This window comes from Phoenix dactylifera, unplaced genomic scaffold (assembly GCF_009389715.1).
Source record: "Phoenix dactylifera cultivar Barhee BC4 unplaced genomic scaffold, palm_55x_up_171113_PBpolish2nd_filt_p 001009F, whole genome shotgun sequence".
Classification (NCBI taxonomy): domain Eukaryota; kingdom Viridiplantae; phylum Streptophyta; class Magnoliopsida; order Arecales; family Arecaceae; genus Phoenix; species Phoenix dactylifera.
Genome location: NW_024068363.1, coordinates 95,934 through 114,696, shown reverse-complemented (window position 1 = coordinate 114,696; position 18,763 = coordinate 95,934). Strand labels below are relative to the sequence as shown.

At 41.8% G+C, this 18,763-nt stretch overlaps 1 protein-coding gene across 1 annotated transcript in view; it reads left to right on the top strand.

The window, feature by feature from the left end:
- LOC103696096 (DNA repair and recombination protein RAD54) overlaps positions 1-12,780 on the top strand; it is a 61,562-nt gene extending 48,782 nt beyond the window's left edge. Inside the window, 8 exon segments of the mRNA XM_039121193.1 lie at positions 9,785-9,904; positions 9,982-10,095; positions 10,187-10,270; positions 10,411-10,488; positions 10,570-10,628; positions 11,241-11,445; positions 11,536-11,634; positions 11,932-12,780. Coding sequence (XP_038977121.1) covers positions 9,785-9,904; positions 9,982-10,095; positions 10,187-10,270; positions 10,411-10,488; positions 10,570-10,628; positions 11,241-11,445; positions 11,536-11,634; positions 11,932-12,279 — 1,107 coding nt within the window. The 3' untranslated portion in view covers positions 12,280-12,780.
- Positions 12,781-18,763: the final 5,983 nt, after the last annotated feature.

Below are 18,763 nucleotides of genomic sequence, written 5' to 3'. Positions count from 1 at the left end.
TTCATAATTTCATTCTTTAAATTGGAGTCATTTGGAATACACATTCTATTCCTGTATCTCAATGATCCATCCTCATGAAGTCTGAATTCTGATTGAGAACCTGATTCAATATCACTTCTAAGCTTTTGCAACTGAGGTCATCTGCTTGAGCAATCCTGATCCTCTCTATCAAGGTAGGTTGGACACATAAGTTTGCCAATTGTGCATCAGGGTCATGCCAACATACCTCAATTTCTGCTCTCCTCAGATCTTCCAGAATTTTCCTCTGAGAGGTGTAATGTCCGGGCCCAATACAGACCGGGCCCAATACTGTAGGGCCCAGTTGAATAGTATTGGGCCAGGGAGGGGTTAGCTGGCCCAAGATGGCCATGATCTCCCGCCTGAGGGCTGAAAAGACAAGACCACCAGATGGCTAACGGAGAAACCCCCACCGGCATGCAAAATAGGAGCCCGCCACCTCCTCCCCCTCGGGCAACGGAGCTGTGAGCTGGCCTGAGGAGGAGGGGCAGCTGGTGGCTCCCGGAGAAGTGAGGAAGGAGAGAACGCCACCTCTCCTTTGGGGTCAAGTCATAAGCCCTGTATTTAAAACCCCTAAGATTTGCTAACCCCGAATTGAATGTACCCTCCCTAAACCTCTAACCCTCTGGATCTACTGCGCCAGAGAGCCAAGCCTTGGAGCTGGAGGCGGAAGGGACCCTGCAGCCCAGGAGAGGAAGGAGGGACTGTGAACCGAGGTGATCCCCCACAGCTTCAACCGACCACAAAAGGTAAGGCTCTGTAAATAGGTCTCTGGGCAAAGACAGGGTGGAGGTACCCCTCTGTGGGGTATTCTCCCCTCTGTTTCACTGATGAAACAGAGGGGAGGAGACCGGCACAGTGAGGAGGAGACCGGCATGGGAGAGAGAGACAGGAGGAGGACTGCAGGCCGGACCTACAGGCCGCGGGCCGGCTGAGAACGCCACCCGGGCCGAGCCCAACGCACCCGGGCCGAGCCCAACCGGACTCGGCCTGCGGATGACCGACCCGGCCAAGGCCGCCCTCGGGCAGAGGGGCAGCCAAGGGGTCGCCGGGTCTGGCCGTACCGGGCGACCGGCGCGGCCCCGAGGCCGCCAGCCTCCGCCGAGCCCCCGCTCTCCACCGGCGAAGAGGTGGCGGCGCGGCTCCCACACACACACAAAAAAAAAAGGAGAAGGGAAATTAAAAAAAAAAAAGAAAAAAAAAGAGAGAGGGAACAGGGACTCACCAGTTATTGTCACGTGCGGCGGCCACCGGCTTCGGCTGCGAGCGCCGCCGGCACGAGCCTCGGCCGCAGGCCGGCCGGGGATGCGGGCGTCGAGCGTCGGCCGCGAGCGCGGCCGAGGGCGTCGGCGGGCTTCGGCCGCGGGTGACGGCCGCGGAGCCGGTCGCGGGAGCCGGCCGTCCGGGCTCAACCCCTCCCGAGCTCACCCTCCTCTCTTCGCGGCGGAAGGAAGAGAGGAGTCGGGAGAACTTCGGGAAAGAGAAGAAAAGAAGAAAAAAGAAAAGAGAAGCTTCGGGAAGGAGAAGAAAGAAGAAAAAGAAAGAGAAAGAAAGGAGAAGAAAAGAAGAAAAAGAAAAGAGAAAGAAAGGAGAAGAAAAGAAGGAAAAAGGAAAGGAAAGAAAAAGGAAAAAAAAATAAAAATGAAATGGGTTAGCCAAATTTGACTAACCCAAGCCCAATTAGACTAGGCTAAGTTTAAAAATCGAGCCCCAAAGGCTCTAAATTGGGTAAATTGGACTTGGGCTAGATCTTGGATGGGATCCAAGCAAGTAAGTTCATAGTATGATGAACTAAGAAATTTTATAATAAATAAATGGGGAATAATGTGATCCCTATGGTGTTGTTTTAGGTGATTAAGGATTTGTCACCTGGACTTGAGAATTTGGAAAGCGAATTGAGGTAAGTAACCTGTCCTAATCCGGTTATGGATCATGTCATGTTATTAATGTTTTCCTAAGCATTTATTTTAAGTATATATGTTTCATGCATGATATGTTACAATGCATAAGTAACTTGCATGATCCCAGAAGCTATGGCTATGTATGCAACATGAGGATGCTGATATTTTAATCATGCATGCAAGTTAGTATAATGAAATACTATCTAGCCAAGAGGCACTATAATGGGCTCAAGATGCTACTGAGAATGACTGAGCTGCCAGTGGCTGAGTTGGAATTGGGCCTGCCCCGCCAGTGGCTGAATAGTAACTGAGCCTGCCCCGCCAGTGGCTGAATAGTAACTGAGCTGGCCCCGCCAGTGGTCGAGTCTGACTTCGCAGTAGCATCCGAGAGAAAAAGGACCACGGCATGCCGGGGGGCACGGTTTCATATGCATATATTATGAAAATTTTGTGATTTGCACTACTGCTTTGTTTAAATTGCTTACATGTTATGCCAGGATGATTATTAGATAAACGTGCATGTCAGATTCTCAAACCCTGATTTACATGTTTAGCATACTGGTTGATCCGATAGGATTATGCAGGATTACTTACTGAGCCGTGTAGCTCACATCTGTTTATGTTCCGTTTTCTTTCAGATCCTCATCAGTGATCGCCATCAGATATGTTTTTTATTTTGTTACAGAGCTTCGTATTTTTGGAAGAAGCTTATATACTTTTGTACATTTGAATAGTATAGAAGTTCTGTATTTTTGGTTTCAACCAGTTGAAGGTTGTACTGCAAAACTTTTAATATATATATAAGGATGAATCCTTTTGGCTACCTGCTACCCCTGTATGAGGCTGCGTGCTACTGTGGGCGATAGTCGGCAATAGCACGGCCGTGTCACGGATCCGGGTCCGGGGCGTGACAAGAGGTAAGGCAGCAATACTACCAGTGGATTTTCTGCTCAGTGGCATCTGCTACCGACATTAGCTTTCCCCGGATGGTAATGAATAGACAAATCATAATCCTTCAGTAACTCTAACCATCTTCTCTGTCTTCATGTTTAGTTCCTTCTGGGTAAAAAGGTATTTCAAACTTTGTGATCAGTGTACACCTTACAAGATTCACCATATAAATAATGTCTCCAAATTTTTAATGCAAACACAACGCAGCAAGTTCCAGATCATGAACGGGGTAGTTCTCCTCATATGACTTTAATTGTCGGGAAGCATATGCATAACCTTATCATTCTGCATCAGCACACAACCCAATCCTTTCTTTGAGGCATCACTGTAGATGGTAATAACCTTCGCCACTAGAGGGGAGGGTAAGGATGGGAGCGGACACCAAACGTTGCTTAAGCTCCTGGAAGCTCTGTTCACATTTATCTGACCACTCAAACTTAACTCCTTTACGAGTTAGTCGAGTCAAAGATGCAGCAATAGAGGAAAATCCTCAACAAATCATCTATAATATCCTGCTAGGCCCAAGAAGCTGCGAATCTCAGTAACACTGTTGGGTCTGCTCCAGTTGACCACTGCCTCGATCTTCTTTGGATCCACATAGATACCCTCTTTAGATATTCAATGCCCTAGGAACATCACACTGTCTAGCTAGAATTCACTTTTCTTTAACTTACCATACAACTGCTCTTGTCTTAGGGTTTCCAGTACTAACCTCAAATGTTGCTCGTGCTCGGCCTGGCTCCTAGAATAGATCAAGATATCATCAATAAAGACTACTACAAATTTGTCCAGAAAGGGTCTGAACACCCTGTTCATCAGATCCATAAAAGCTGCAGGGGCATTGTCAGTCCAAAAGGCATGACCAAAAATTCATAGTGCCCATAACGAGTACGAAAAGCAGTTTTTAGGCACATCTTCAGCCCTTATCTTTAATTGATGGTACCCAGAACGAAGATCAATTTTAGAGAATATCTGAGCACCCTTTAACTGATCAAATAAGTCATCAATTCTTGGTAGAGGATACTTGTTCTTATTATTGCTTTATTTATCTCTCGATAATCAATACATAATCTCATACTACCATCCTTCTTCTTTACAAATAAGACTGGAGCTCCCCAAGGTGAAACACTAGGTCTGATGAAACCCTTATCAAGAAGATCCTGCAATTGCTCCTTTAATTCTTCATTTCAGCTGGAGCCATTCTATAGGGGGTCTTAGAGATTGGTGTGGTACCAGGAATCAAATCAATTGCAAATTCAATTCTCTATCTGGGGTGGGGATGCAAGCAGGGGGTCTTCGGGAAAGACATCAGCAGTATTCAGTTTACTACTGAAATATCTTCCAATTTTTTGATCACTGGACTTCTAGTGTCAACCACTGTGGCAAATATATGCCACACTCCCCTTCTAAGTAGTCGTTTGATTTGCATAGCTGGAAAAACAATCTGGGGGAGGTGTTATGCACCAGCTGCCCATGAAGCTGAATTCAGTGGTCTGCCTGGAATCCGGAAGTTTTACCCGTTTTTCATGGGCAGTTAAATGGTGGCAAATATTGATCGGCTAACCAGTCCATACGAGGAATTATGTCCAAAGTCATGCCATATCATATAACTATCAAGTCAGCAGGCAAGTCTCTACCTACTATCTGCAACTGGTACAAGCTCTTGCAGACCTGATTACTAATGCATCCCGCTTTCCCGGAGGAGTTGTAACATGCCAAATGCATGCTCTAGTGCCACACAAGGGCACGGTCATAGTTTTTGCACAAATGTAGATGATGAAACAAAGGAATGCGTAGCGCCAGAATCAAATAATGTATGAGCATAAACAGAAGCCACTGGCAATGTACCTGACACCCCAACAGTGTGGATGCCTGAGCATCCTGCTGAGTCAATGCATAAATAACGTCCTTGTGTGCGTGGTCTCCCCCTTTCTGCTGCTTAGGAGAAGAAGGCTGAGCTGACTGAGCCAAAGCAGGAGGAGGTTGCACTTGCTGGGTTCTTGTAGTTTTGAGGCCTCTGAACTGATCGAAGGTCCTGTTGAGGACACTCAGCTATCTATGACCCTGCTGGCCGCATCGGAAACAGGCACCGGATAATCGTCTACAGTGTTCAGTCTTATGCATACCACCACAAGCATCACACTTTTGCTTCTCTTGCTGAATAGTTTTTCCATAAGATCCTTGCTTCCCTGATTGCCAAGATTGGTTTATGTGATTTTGCAGTCTTGCTAGAATTCTGTCCACTGCGAGCATCATAATCTCTGCTTCTCTTCTTTTGTTTCTTATCTTTGTCATTATATATTTCTTTCCAGATAATTTTCAGATTCTTAGCCCTGTCTACCAGATCATCATAGTTCGTCGAGTGTATTGCGGTCAAACTCCGACGTAAGTGAGGCTTCAATCCTTCTTCAAATCTCCTCATCCGGGACTCTGCATCCATGATGAGGGTGGGAGCAAACCGAGATAGCCTGTCAAACTCTGCCTCATACTCATCCACAGTCATAGTTTCTTGATTCAGATTGAGAAATTTCCCTCTCTAGCTCCCTCAGGCGACTGGAGGAAAAATACTTGGAGTAGAATGTTGTGCGGATCTTTGCCAGGTAAGTGCTTTCTGCTCGGGTGCCAATGTGCGCTCCACAGACATCCACCAATGATGAGCTCGGTCTTGAAGCATATAGGTGGCAAATCTGATCTTCTCTTCATCGGTGCACTCCATTGCCCTGAAGGCTTCTCCATTTCATCTATCCAGGTTTCGGCCTCTTGAGGACTAGTAGTGCCTTTAAAAGCCGAAGGTGCCATTCTCTTGAATTCTGCTATGCTTCTTCTTTGCTCAGGGGGAGCAACATCCTGCTGGATTGGTTGCTGAGGTTGTTGCCTCTGTTGGCGTACTAACCCGACGACCTCCTCGATCAGTTCGAGCACCCGAGTTTGATTTCCGGCAGCAGCTTCTGGAGTTGATTGACTCTGGGGCCCTGAGTTATGCGATGCCTCGCCCGCTTGGTTAGTGGGGGCTCTTCCCCGAGAGCGCCCAACCATCCGATTCAAGCTACGGACACGGCGAGGCGGCATTCTGATTCAGTGAAAATATTTTAAATGTTATAAATTTATCCAAACAGAATAATACATAATAATTAACAAAACAAATGAACATTATCCCCTTATCTGGTTCCTACCCATCTCTCAACTTTCCGACGAATCCTAAAGATCCTAAAACTTAAGCTCCATCCGACTATTTCAAACACAATCCCTAGGAATCTGAAACCTGGCTTTGATACACCAAATCTGTCACGCCTCGAGCCCGAGGCGCGGCAGATGCCGCACGCCCGCACGGGCGGGCCGCACGGCGCGCGCAAGGCAGCAGATCATATCAAAGCAGATACATCTATTCAAAGATGACATAATTATTTAAATTGTCCAAAAGCGGTCTTACAAAATTTCAAAATAACCTATGCCAACATAATTCAAATGTCCAAACTAAACTAACTAAAATGCCAATAACTGAAAAATCATCGAAAAATCTAAACGCACTCCCCAATCCCATGCGATCAAGCTTCTGGATTTGAAAAACAGAGAAAATAAAATAATGAGCTACACTAGCCAGTAAGCAACAAAATACCCCAAAGTGGGTCAGAGCATATCAGATCAAAATACAGGATAATGTCTGGAATAAATCATAAATAACATCGTTTTACTATTTTCAAAAATTATTATCATTTTTCCAAAAACTCTGATACCAGAATCTCAACATGATAGGCTACGGCCACGTAACCCAGTGGCATGGGTTGCACAGAGTGCCAGAAACCACTATTGTTAGTCACCGGTGGAAACGGTGTACAGAAACCACTATTCTAATCACCGGTGGCGCGGTGTCGAAACCGGTTCCTCACAGATTACAAGTCGACAGGTCCAACGTATAATCCCATTGGCGGGGCCAGAACAGAACAGAACAGATCATAGCCATGCTGAGAATACATATATATAAAGACAGATTTCATAAATTTTCCAATCATAGTTTACAGATTTCAGAGCATACAACATAATTTTCAAATAAAATTTAACATGCTTGACCCATTTTACAGAATACAAAACATTCATCAAAATTTAATCTATTTATCAAATAATTTGGAAATTACACTTGAAGTATTAAGTTACTTACCTCTTCTCGCTTGATTCCTACTTCAGGTAGACGGACCAGGTTCACCTGTTTAAATTTAATTAATTCCTTATTAATTTCAGAACTAAGCAAAATTCAGAAATAATTCTATTGGACACAGCCCAACAGGGCCTAGAATTGGCCCATAATGGGCATGGCCCTATAGGGCCCATATCGAATACGGCCCAATGGGCCCACATAGACTCAGCTAACTAGGGCCCCCAATGTTGGCTTCTAATTGTACCTGTATACAATAAAATTTATTGCAGGGACTAATACTTAATTACAGGGTACTGTTCTATAATAAAACTTGAGTGAGGGGACTAAATAAATATTGTTGGGGACCTTTACGTAATAAGTCTTTTCTATAGGGATCAAATATAAAATACAGAAGATCTTTTTTGTGAAATAATAATATACTGTCAAGGGCTTATCTGCAAAATTCCATTTATTGGCTAAACGGGTTCGGGTTTCGGGTTCCGGGTTTCAGGTTCGGGTTCGGATCTGAACTGGACCCAAGTTGGGCCCACAAGGGTACTGTCCAACTGGGCCCAACCGAACTGGACTGGGCCCAAGTTGGGTCTGCAGTGGACTGGGCCCAAGTTGGGCCTGCAGTGGACAGGGCCCAACGGCCCATCACAGTGTTCATGGCCCACAGTGGGCCTTCCTCCTTCCCGATCTCCCCATGGACAGAGGTGATGGGAAAACAGGGAAGGAAGGGGGGCGGCAGGGTGGTCGGTCTAGGTGGCCGGACGGTGGTCCGGCCGGCGGCTCGTGGGGGCGCGACTGTCGGTAGGGCGGTCATGGCCGGCGGCAGATTGCTGCGGCGACCGTCGTCGAGGAAGAACCGAGAAGGGTCTCGGTGTGGGCCGATGCAAAGGGAAAAAAATATGCTATTTGGCATGGAATCATGGCAAGAGAGGGCTTACCGACGGTGGCAGAGGCAGTGGGAGGAAGATTTCGGCCGCCGGTGCTCGATTCGGTGGTCAAGCGGCGGTGGCGGCGGTGCTTTCCGAAGAGGAAGAAGGTCTCGAAACAGGGGAGGCTCGGGTGGTGGTGGTGGTTGGCCAAGGCGGCCCGCCGGCGGCTTGGGAAGAGGGAACCGAGGGAGGAGATGGAGAAGAGAGGGCTCGGTGGTGCTCTAGGGCAAGAAAGGGTGGGGTTTTTATCGTCCCCTCCGTAATGGCCCTCCGCCGCGAAAATCGCGGTGATCGGGCGAGATCCGCGGCCGTGAATTGGCCGCGGATTGGCTGGGGGGGGGCGCCGCGGAATACCCGCGGCGTCCTTGCCCTGTTTGTTCCCCCGAAGGAGCCGGAGGGGATCGCCAACGCGATCCTCTGTTCCGGCTCCTCCCCTAATTGAATCGGGGCTGAAGTCGGCGAGGGCTGCCGACTTCAGCCCCATGTCTCACATCTTGTGTCCTCATTTATTTTTCTAATTTTTAGTACATGTCCATCTCAGCATTGGTATTTATGCTATTCCTGTCTTATGTTGTTGGCCCTTGTGGTGTCCAGCATTTTGAGCAAAGCAGCATTGCAGGTTTGCTATTGCTCTGTAAATTTTTCTCAAGTTTCCAAGGAGTAAGTTGGTCGGGTAATGCCCCATTTATGCACAATCTCAATGCTCAGCCTCATTGCCTGAACTAATCAGTCTTCTTTCAACCAACTCCGTAAAAGTGGCTTTTTTATACATATTATTTCTTTCCAAAATTTTCAGGACATTTTTGGATCCTCATCTGCATATCATTTCTTTATTGCAGTTTGCACTCATTTGAATCTCTTTTTTTTTCCCTTTTTTTTTTTTTGGGGGGGGGGGGGGGGAGGGGGGGGGAGGGTGTGGGGGTTGTAACAATATTTGAATCTCTCTATTCTGTCAACCAATTTTGAAATCTTTTGACTTATCTCATATAGACTGGAGCAAAGGGCCACCAGCCAAACAAAACATAGTAGCCTTCTTAAAATGTGGCAAACATAAGTCCAAGCACCCACTTAACATTTTCCATTACATTAGGAAAACTCTCTTTGAAAATTTGAGTATGTAATTGTTTCGTGTGGTCTTTCAAGTTTTTTGTATGAGAAATCAAAATGACAATTTAATAAGAAGAATTGAATGAGGGCCATTCATAAAATAACAGTTTAGTTTGAGGAAATATAATTAAGCATAATCCAATAAGATAATACAATATTAATTGATAAATGGCGTTTTATTCATGTGATACGAATTACGAGCACAAGTATCAAAACAAAACAAATACACTAATCCAAAGGACAAGTCCAATTTTCCAATCCATGAAAAACATGGGCAATCGAGACCTGATGGATGATTTTTGTTCAATAAAGACTTTTGAACAGGTTTTTGGTTGATCAATCCGGCTAACCAGAATTTTCACTCAGATTAGCTAGTTTTAAAAATGTAAATTTTAGTTCAAATCCATGCTGACAAGATCTGCTTTGTTATTTTACTATCCATGAGAAACTTTTTTCCTCGATCAAGTCTAGAGATTCTTAGATTTTCCAAAATCGTTGCCGCCATCACCCTATGTAATTCATACAGGCATAAATGATTTTGTTGATCCATATAGCATGCACCAATTTTTTGCTACTACATGTGCATTGTGCCATATAATTTCAGGTTTTCTTGTTTAATTTTCCTAAAGAATTGTTGTGTTCATGTGCATGTGCTTGTCTGTATTGCTAGAAGTGCTCTACTGTTCTGGCTTTTGTATCCTTCATTGATCTTTATTATTGTTTAATTCTAACAGACATTGGATCTTTTTGCTCAATTGTGCCGGGAAAGAAGGTATCCATATCTGAGGCTTGATGGGACTACATCGATCAATAAAAGGCAAAAGTTGGTCAACCGTTTCAATGATCCATCTAAAGTGTGTACATTCTTCTCTTTCGTCTAAGAATGATGCATTGCAGAAATTTTGCTGAACAAATGGATATGATATTGCAGGATGAATTTGTATTTCTCCTAAGTAGCAAGGCTGGTGGTTGTGGACTTAATCTGATTGGTGGAAATCGCTTGGTCCTCTTTGATCCTGACTGGAACCCTGCCAATGACAAGCAGGTAATGATCTATCTTAACGGACACGATACTTTATGTCTTGCGAAAAGTTCTTCATATCTTTTACTTTCTTGTATGTCTTTGATATAAAAAGGCTGCAGCAAGAGTCTGGAGGGATGGTCAGAAGAAGCGAGTGTACATATATAGGTTCTTAAGCACTGGAACCATTGAAGAAAAGGTCTTTAACCCTAGATTTATAAATTTATAGGAACTTTTATGCATAACTAGTTCACCATTCTATATTGCTTTAATTGTATAAAGAATTGCTCAATATGAGCAGATTTTCCATTTTTTGTCTGATACAAGAATATTTTGTAGGTGTACCAGCGTCAAATGTCAAAAGAGGGCCTTCAAAAAGTTATTCAGCAGGGACAAATAGATAATCAGATGCAACAAGTATGAGAACTTGATGTATATGTCTTGCTTTTTTTTTCCCCTTCCGTCGATGCCATATTTATTATGTATCTCTTCTTTCAGGGTAATTTTCTTTCAACAGAAAACTTGCGTGATCTATTCACTTTTCATGAAAATGTCAGGTAATTCCTATTTTTCATTGTTGATTCGTTCAGCTTATTCTAATGGCATGATATGCATTTTCTTTTTATTTTCGGAATATAATTGTTAATTGGGAAACCAGTTCAGGTTTGATTTTTTTACATGTTAATGCCTGGGAGGTTTAAGGAGAACTGCCATGTTAAAAAACAGGAAGAGATGAAAATTTTTGAGTTATAAATGTTATAGTTAAGTGTTATTTAAACTTCTAGTTGCTGCGACTGTGAAACTGATAACTCAACATGTTGCAGTACTATTGTTGCACATGTTATCATGGTTTTTTGTCTTACTATTTTTATTTGGCTATGGTTTCTACTTTATATGTGTTAATTGATAGGCTCTCTCTCGCTCTCTCTATAACTGCTCATGCACATGTGCACGTGTGAGGGGGGGAAGGGGTACGGGGTGGGATGAAGGGGCAAGCTTTGTCTATTAAGCACATTGTGCTGCCCTTGTTGAACCAGCCCTACAAATCTCTTATACCATATACAAGTGTATCCAATGATCCATAGACCTTTGTGTCACTGACAATTCAGCAACTGAATTCATAAATTTTTAATACTTATACCAATCTCATGACATTGGGACTTTCATAGGTCCGAGATTCATGAAAGCATGAATTGCACCCGTTGCAAAACAGATAATCTAATGTCAGTGGATACCGATGGTAATGAGATAGAGCCTAATGATGATAAATATTCAACTGAGGAAGGCTATCAAGCCAATCAAGTGGTTGATGATATTGGCAGATTTGCTGAAATTGCTGGATGCCTGCACAAATTAAAAGGCTCGGAGAAACAGGTAGGAATATGCTGCAATCCTCTTTAGCGTATGGTCTAATCTATGTTTTTGCTACAATTATTTCTTATATGTTTTTTTCTCATGGTACAGCTTGGTGCCCCATCTGAAGAGGATCTTGGAAGTTGGGGTCATCATTGTGACCCAATGACAGTGCCCGATGCAATTCTTCAATCTTCAGCTGGTGATGAGGTATGATACCAAGTTATATGTATAATGTTCGGTAATAATTTTTCGGTAGAACTTGCATCACCTTCTGATATATACATCCACTGCCGTAGGAACCATCATCAATATGAGAAAATCACTTTATGTCTGCTTTATAGCTCCTGGGTTTCCCTTTTGTGGATCTCAGAAGCTTCACCAAAATGTAGGTTTTGTGCTCCAAAATGACTTCTTCGTTGTATACTGCAAGTCCTTGATTAAATGGTTACATGCACCAGGGATGATTAATCAATTGTTGACAATGACATTTTTGCTTCACTGTAGATCACTTTTGTTTTCACAAATCAAGTTGATGGGAAACTTGTACCAGTTGATTCGGCAGTAAAACCAACCACTCAACAGTTGAATGAACCAAAAGACTCCAAGCAAAAAGATGAGAAAGCCCTATGCTCGTCTCAGCAACTTAGATCGCAACCTTCAACATCTAATGAAAACTGTGACAGGAATAGTCCTATGTTAAGCACACTCTTTTTGAAGAGACCTGCTAAGTTGATGAGGGTACCACCAAATAGTATGCCTGCACTGAAGCAACCCAACACTTCTTGGGGTGGTCAATCATCCCTTAAAAGGATTTGTGTTGCTTCTGATACATCTGATGATGATTTTTTGTGAATCTCCCTGTTGTCAAATCATTATTCATTTTACTTGAGGGATTTCCATTTCATTCATGGAGTTTCACAGAGAGAGAGAGAGAGAGAGAGAGAGACTTGTTTTCAGATCACCATTCCATTAAGTACATAGTTCATGGGCCTAACTTTCTATCTGCTGGCTGTTATCTGTCTGGAACCTATTTTTTTGTCGAGAATATGGTCGATGAGCAAAGTTGCCAAGGTGAATCAGCATGTCTGATATTACTTCCCTTTACATTAGAATGCACATATTAACCCAAGAAGAATTGGGCAGTTAACCAAATTGTCTAATGTAACCAAACTGAAGTTGGAGTATGGACTTTTCCTGGCGATGAAGGATACATCTCTAAGCCGCATGTTAAGGTATCAAAGAAGAAGATGCCTTCTTTTTTGTATTCTTTCTCCTCATATGTAATATCTTTCTTTTTTTTTTCCCGTATGTAATATCAAGAATGCTCAATAAACTTGTTATATTCCTTTAAAATTATCTTGCACTCTTTCATATATGCCTATGCGTCATTATGAGCATTTTGTTTCCCCTGAACAGAAGTAATCCCAGTTTGCCATTTAACGAAGTTCCCTATAGCTGTTGGATCACCCAAAGAAATCTGATGTTGGGTTGTTTGAACTGATGAGGGACCAGAGTTTGAAGTGCTGTCATAACATAACCATCTACTCTTGTCCAAATTATCTGGGATTGGCTTTGTTAATCCTCATTTGCTAATAAATGTTTCTATGTGGGACAACCTCTGATGATATTTTAAGCCATGAACTAGCAAATTGTACTAATTATTGTCCTAAACAAAAACTAATAATAAGCAAGATAAATTGTCACGCCTCTGACTCGAGATCGTGAGCTGGGGGCTACAGTAACCGCCACATATTTATAGAGAATTTTTTTTCCATATGTAAGGCATTACATTATGATATCATAATTAGGTAGCAGAAATAATTTAAATAATAATGTTCAAACTTTAATTAAATGATAGAACTAAAAGACTTACATAATCAATAATATTTCAAAATCTTGCATTAACTCTAAAACAAAATCTATTTAAATAAAGAAGTTATAATCTTGTCTTTAATCGCTTTTTCATGATAAATCTCTGAGTCAAGCTAATTCTTCTGATCTATCAAAACAGTAAGAAATCGTATCATGAGCTAAACATCCTAGTAAGCAATGAACCCTTTAGCTAGACAAATCAAGCAATTAAATAGATAATGATTTGTAGAAAATAATATATATCAATCTACTAAATCCATAATAAAGTCAAATATCGTCATAACCTTCTAAAATAATATATACTATGCATCAAATTCATGCATCATGAATAATACCGCTCAAATGTTATGAATATAATAATATAATGATTGATGATAAACTTTGAAAAAATGATACATTACTTATGCTAAATTAATTTTTTCTTAAAATCTAAATATTGTTCATAAATTAATTTCTTTTAAATTACCAAATTCAACCCAACAACTGAAAACTATTACCATATCTTTTCTGTGGTAGGGTCATAACACCAATTATTTTTTCCGTGAGTTGTACATCAATTCGGGACCGCCAGTTTGCTGGCGATATATCACTAATCATCTTAGACAAACCTTCAAGACAAATCATGTGCTAACATATTAGACCCCATTGGCGGGCTTTTCAACATAGCCCGGCTGCGAGTCCAAATCTATTTCGATTCAAAACTCTTTTTCTCATAACATGATCAGTATCCTAAATCGAAAGATGAGATATCAAAATCGATCAAACATAATCAATATCAAACCCAATATGTTCAATCAAGAATCACACAATATTCTAGGAGAAGACATATAACACCATGCATCAAATTATAATTTCGATTCAAAAACTATTTATAATTTGCCGATAAATCTAAAAAAAGGTTACATTAGTTACCTTGCAAATGCAATCCAACTCATAGATCCAATTAGTCTCAAAAATTCTTCTTAGAGCATAATTTTTCAAAATTATACTTTTCATTAGAATTTGATCATAATATTATAAAAATAAAAATGCTAAATTCCAATACCCTAACACGGCTAACCAAGCAGGAGCGCCCGACGCCCTGGTCGGTTTTATCAAAGTAAAATTCATCGAATCATGCTCGGATTAGGGCATAGATAATTCAACAAAGATCAAGACGATCAAATCTAACAATGTTTGGCAAAGGCTAGGGTGTGGGCTGGCACATAGCCCGACGATCCTAAATTAGGACCCTTCACCAGGGTCAATTCAAGATCACTGTGAAGGGTCCCTACTGGATTCAACTATCCTAGAGAGAGTAGAGAGAGAAAGTCCAAGTAGAGAGAGAAAGTTCAATGAAGAGAAATGATGGAGAAGAGAGAGAATTTTAGTCCGAGTTCATACAGGGATCTCGGTTTGGTTGTCAGTGGCACGATCAACCTAGATCAATTAACATAGCTAGCCATGAATTAAGAGAGAAACTTTGCAATGAGAGAAATAAAAGAGAGAATAAGAGAGAAAGCATGGGGAAGAGAGAGAAAAGAGGGAAAAAAGCTTCTCTCACTAACCAAGAAAGAGGAAGGAAGAGGATTGTTGCAGGTGATGCCTGGGGTTAGGAACATATGGCCGGCCAACAGGCGGCCGGTGGTGACTAGCGGCCGACAGCGCCAAAACCAACAGAATAGGGGAATCATTTTTTTTTGGCCATTGGCCGCTCATCGACGGCTATTGTTTTGCCAAGAAGAGTTGGTGGGAGGCAGGGCAGTCGATCAAGGTCTGACATCAATAGGCGGTAATGCCGGTGGTCGAAAAAGGGAAGGAGGCGTCGGTTTTCACAAAAAACAGATCATCCAACTCTTCACAAAAATCCGGCGATCGCCGACTGAATTCAAAGCTTTAGGGAGTCCAGAAGGAGGAGAAGATATATCAAGGCTAGCTGGGACCTTGCCTGGTTCCGACGGCGAATAGCAGTGACAACGTTGGTAGCAGCCGACATTTGGAGAGAAAAACCAAAAAAATCTCCTGCGAAGAGCTCCGTTCAAGCTTAGATCTCAAGCGAGGGAGGATGGGGAGGAGCTCTTATAGTGCTCGACCATGACTGGAATCTGACTTGAAGACGGATTCCATCCGACCAACTTGAGAAGGAAGAAGATTCTATTGAGAGTCTTCCTCTTCCCATGCACGTGCCGATTTACTTTTTTTGGGCCCAAAGAGGCTGGGCTGGTCAAGTGGACCAAGCCCAATACACTAGGCCTTACATTCGCCACCCCCCCCCCCCCCCAAAAAAAAAAAAAATTTCGTGGACGAAATTTTTATGGACACGACTTTCAAGACAAATCATGTGCCAATATATTAGCCTCCATTGGTGGGGTCCTCAACATAGCCAGGTTGAAATTCATATAGTTCTAGATTTTATATTCTAGTTCTAATATTATGAGGTGTCAAAATTAATCGATCAGATCCATAAGATCATAAATCGTCATAACATTCCAAAATAATATATACTATGTATCAAATTTATGCATCATGAATAATGCCACTCAAATGTCATGAATATAATAATTTAATGATTGATGATAAACTTAGAAAAAGTGAATAATTACTTACGCTAAATTCAATTTTTCTCATTCTTTTAAATCATCAAATTCAACTCAACAACCAAATATTATGACCACATCTTTCCTGTGGTAGGGTCATAACTCATAACACCGACTATTATTTTTGCGGTGAGCTATACATCAACTTGCAGCAAAGTCCTTCAGAACTGCTGGTCTGCTGGTGATATGTCACTAATCATCTTGGACACAATCTTCAGAATAAATCATATGCTAACATATTAGCCCCCATTGGCAGGATTCTTAATATAGCCCAATTGCGAGTCCAAATCTATTTCGATTTAAAACTCTTTTTCTCAAAACATGTGCAGCATCCCAAATAAAATGATGCGATATCAAAATCGATCAAACATGATCAATATCAAGCCCAATATATTCAATGAAGAATCACACGATATTCTAGGAAAAGACATATGACACTATGTATCAAATTTATAAATCAAGAATAATTCGATTCAAAAAATGTTTATAATTTGACGATAAATTTAGAAAAATGTTACATTACTTACCTTGCAAATCTAATCCAACTCATAGATCTAATTAATCTCGAAAATTCTTTTCAGAGCATAATATTCCAAAATTATACTTCTCATGAGAATTTGATTATAATATTATAAAAATAAAAATTCTAAATTTTAATATCATCATAGGGCTAACCAAGCAGGAGTACCCGACATCCTAGTCGGTCTGATCAATGTCAAATTCATCGAATCATCTCGAGGGTCGTCGGCGATCAAATCTAACAGTATTTGGCAGGAGATAGGGTGTGGGCTGATATGTTGCCCGACGACCCTCGATCAAGATCCTTCGCCAGGGTCGATTCAAAATTACTGTGAAGAGCCCCTATTGGATTCAACTACCCTAGAGAGAGTATAGAGAGAAAGTCCAAGTAGAGAAAAAAAGTTCAAGTAGAGAGAAAGTTCAATAGAGAGAAAGGATAGAGAAGAGAGAGAATCTTAGTCCAAGTTCAATCAGGGATCTTGGTTTAGTTGTCAATGGCACGGTCGACCCAGATCAATTAACATGTTTTGTCATGAATTAAGAGAGAGAAACTTTGTAATGAGAGAAATAAAAGAGAGAATAAGAGAGAAAGCATGGAGAAAAGAGGGAAAAGAAGGAGAAAAAAAAGCTTCTCTCTCTAACCAAGGAAGAGGAAGGAAGAGGATGGCTGTAGGTGATGCCCGAAGTCAGGGATTCATGGATGACCAACAAGTGGCCGGCAGCCATGGTGACTGGCAGCCGACAATGCCAAAACTAAAAGAACAAGAGAATCATTTTTTTTTTTTGGTTGTTCGCTGCTCATTGATGGCCATTGCTTTGCCAAGAAGGGTGGGTGGGTGGTCAAAACAGTCAATCAAGGTCTGGCATGAAGTGGCGGCGACGCTGGTGGCCGAAAAAGGGAAGGAGGGGCCGATTTTCACAAAAATAGAGCATCCGATTCTTCACAAAAATCCGGCGATTGTCGGCTGGATTCAAAGCTTTAAGGAGTATGGAAGAAGGAGGAGAAGATAGATCAAGGCTAGCTGGGATCCTGTTTGATTTCTGACGGTGAATGGCAGCGACAACAGCATCGGTAGCAACCGATATTCAGAGAGAAAAATCAAGAAAATTCCTAACGAAGAGCTCCATTCAGGCTTAAATCTCCATCTGGGGAGGATGGGGAGGATCTCTTATAGAGCTAGGCCGCAACCAGAATCCGATTTGGAGTCGGATTCCGTTTGGCCAACTCGGGGAGGTAGAAGACTCCATCGGGAGACTTCTGAGCATGTGCCGATTTTATATTATTATTTTTTTTTTTTTTTGGGCGTCAGGGGTTGGGTGGGCCGAACCCAGTCCATTGGGTCTTACACATAGTCTCATTATTGAACATATGTCATACTATCCTTCGATGCGCCACGAGCTGGCCTGTGCCAACAAGGTTGGCCCATCAAATTAGCAACCCTTCTGCATCCTTGAAACAGGTTAAAGAGAGCTTGAGGAAATCATCCTCCTAGTTAAAAAAGAATCCTTCGTTTTGTGATGTTTGTATATGCTAATCTGCTGCTGTGATTCCTCCAAAACAAATCAGAGTGCTTTCCATTTGCCTCGACAATTAACAATGTCATGCAAAGCAGCTGCATTCGCAAACTGGACTGGTTTCAGTCATTACAAATTTAGCTAGTCCCTCTTCCAAAAACGCAGATTTATGCTTGCCAAAAGTTTTCCAACTTGTGCACCCTCCAAGCCATCTTGCCCCTTTTTGTATATTTAACTAGAAAATGCTTCTTGTAAGAAAATGAAATGATAGAACAGGATTAAAACACCTTCTTCGGAGCCTCTCTTTTTGCAATGTTCTCCTTATGAATGTCCTACTGAGAAAATTTTTCCTTTTCTGTGATTGCTTTTTTTTTTTTTTTTTTTGAGTAAATACCTATACCTAAGTTAACTCTAGCCAGGCCATAAGTCCAATAGCAATCATTGCATGGACTTAATATCGGAATTTTTCCAAAAAAAAGGTCAGTTTAATTTAATTCAAATAATGTCCATGAATGCACTGCAAGGCCAAATGTCATTGTAGGGTTAAGTTTCAAAATGAGTAAGATGTTGTATAAATACCCAAGTAGACCATGTGCTGAAATATGGCCTCAAAATCAAGCTCTGGTGCAGGCAAATTTCTTTTTATGAGTCATAGGAAATGTATGTGTGGACTGTAAGTCCAAACACTGTAACAACTTGAGGTCAAATTAACTCTGCAGTGACTCAAATGAATCTCTAAGGAATATATAATTGTGAATCAAAAGTATGAACATTCCATGGGCATAATGCTAGAACACAAACGGAGTAAAAAAAAAAGGTGTGGAAATAAGCCCAAACATAATATGGATCTATTG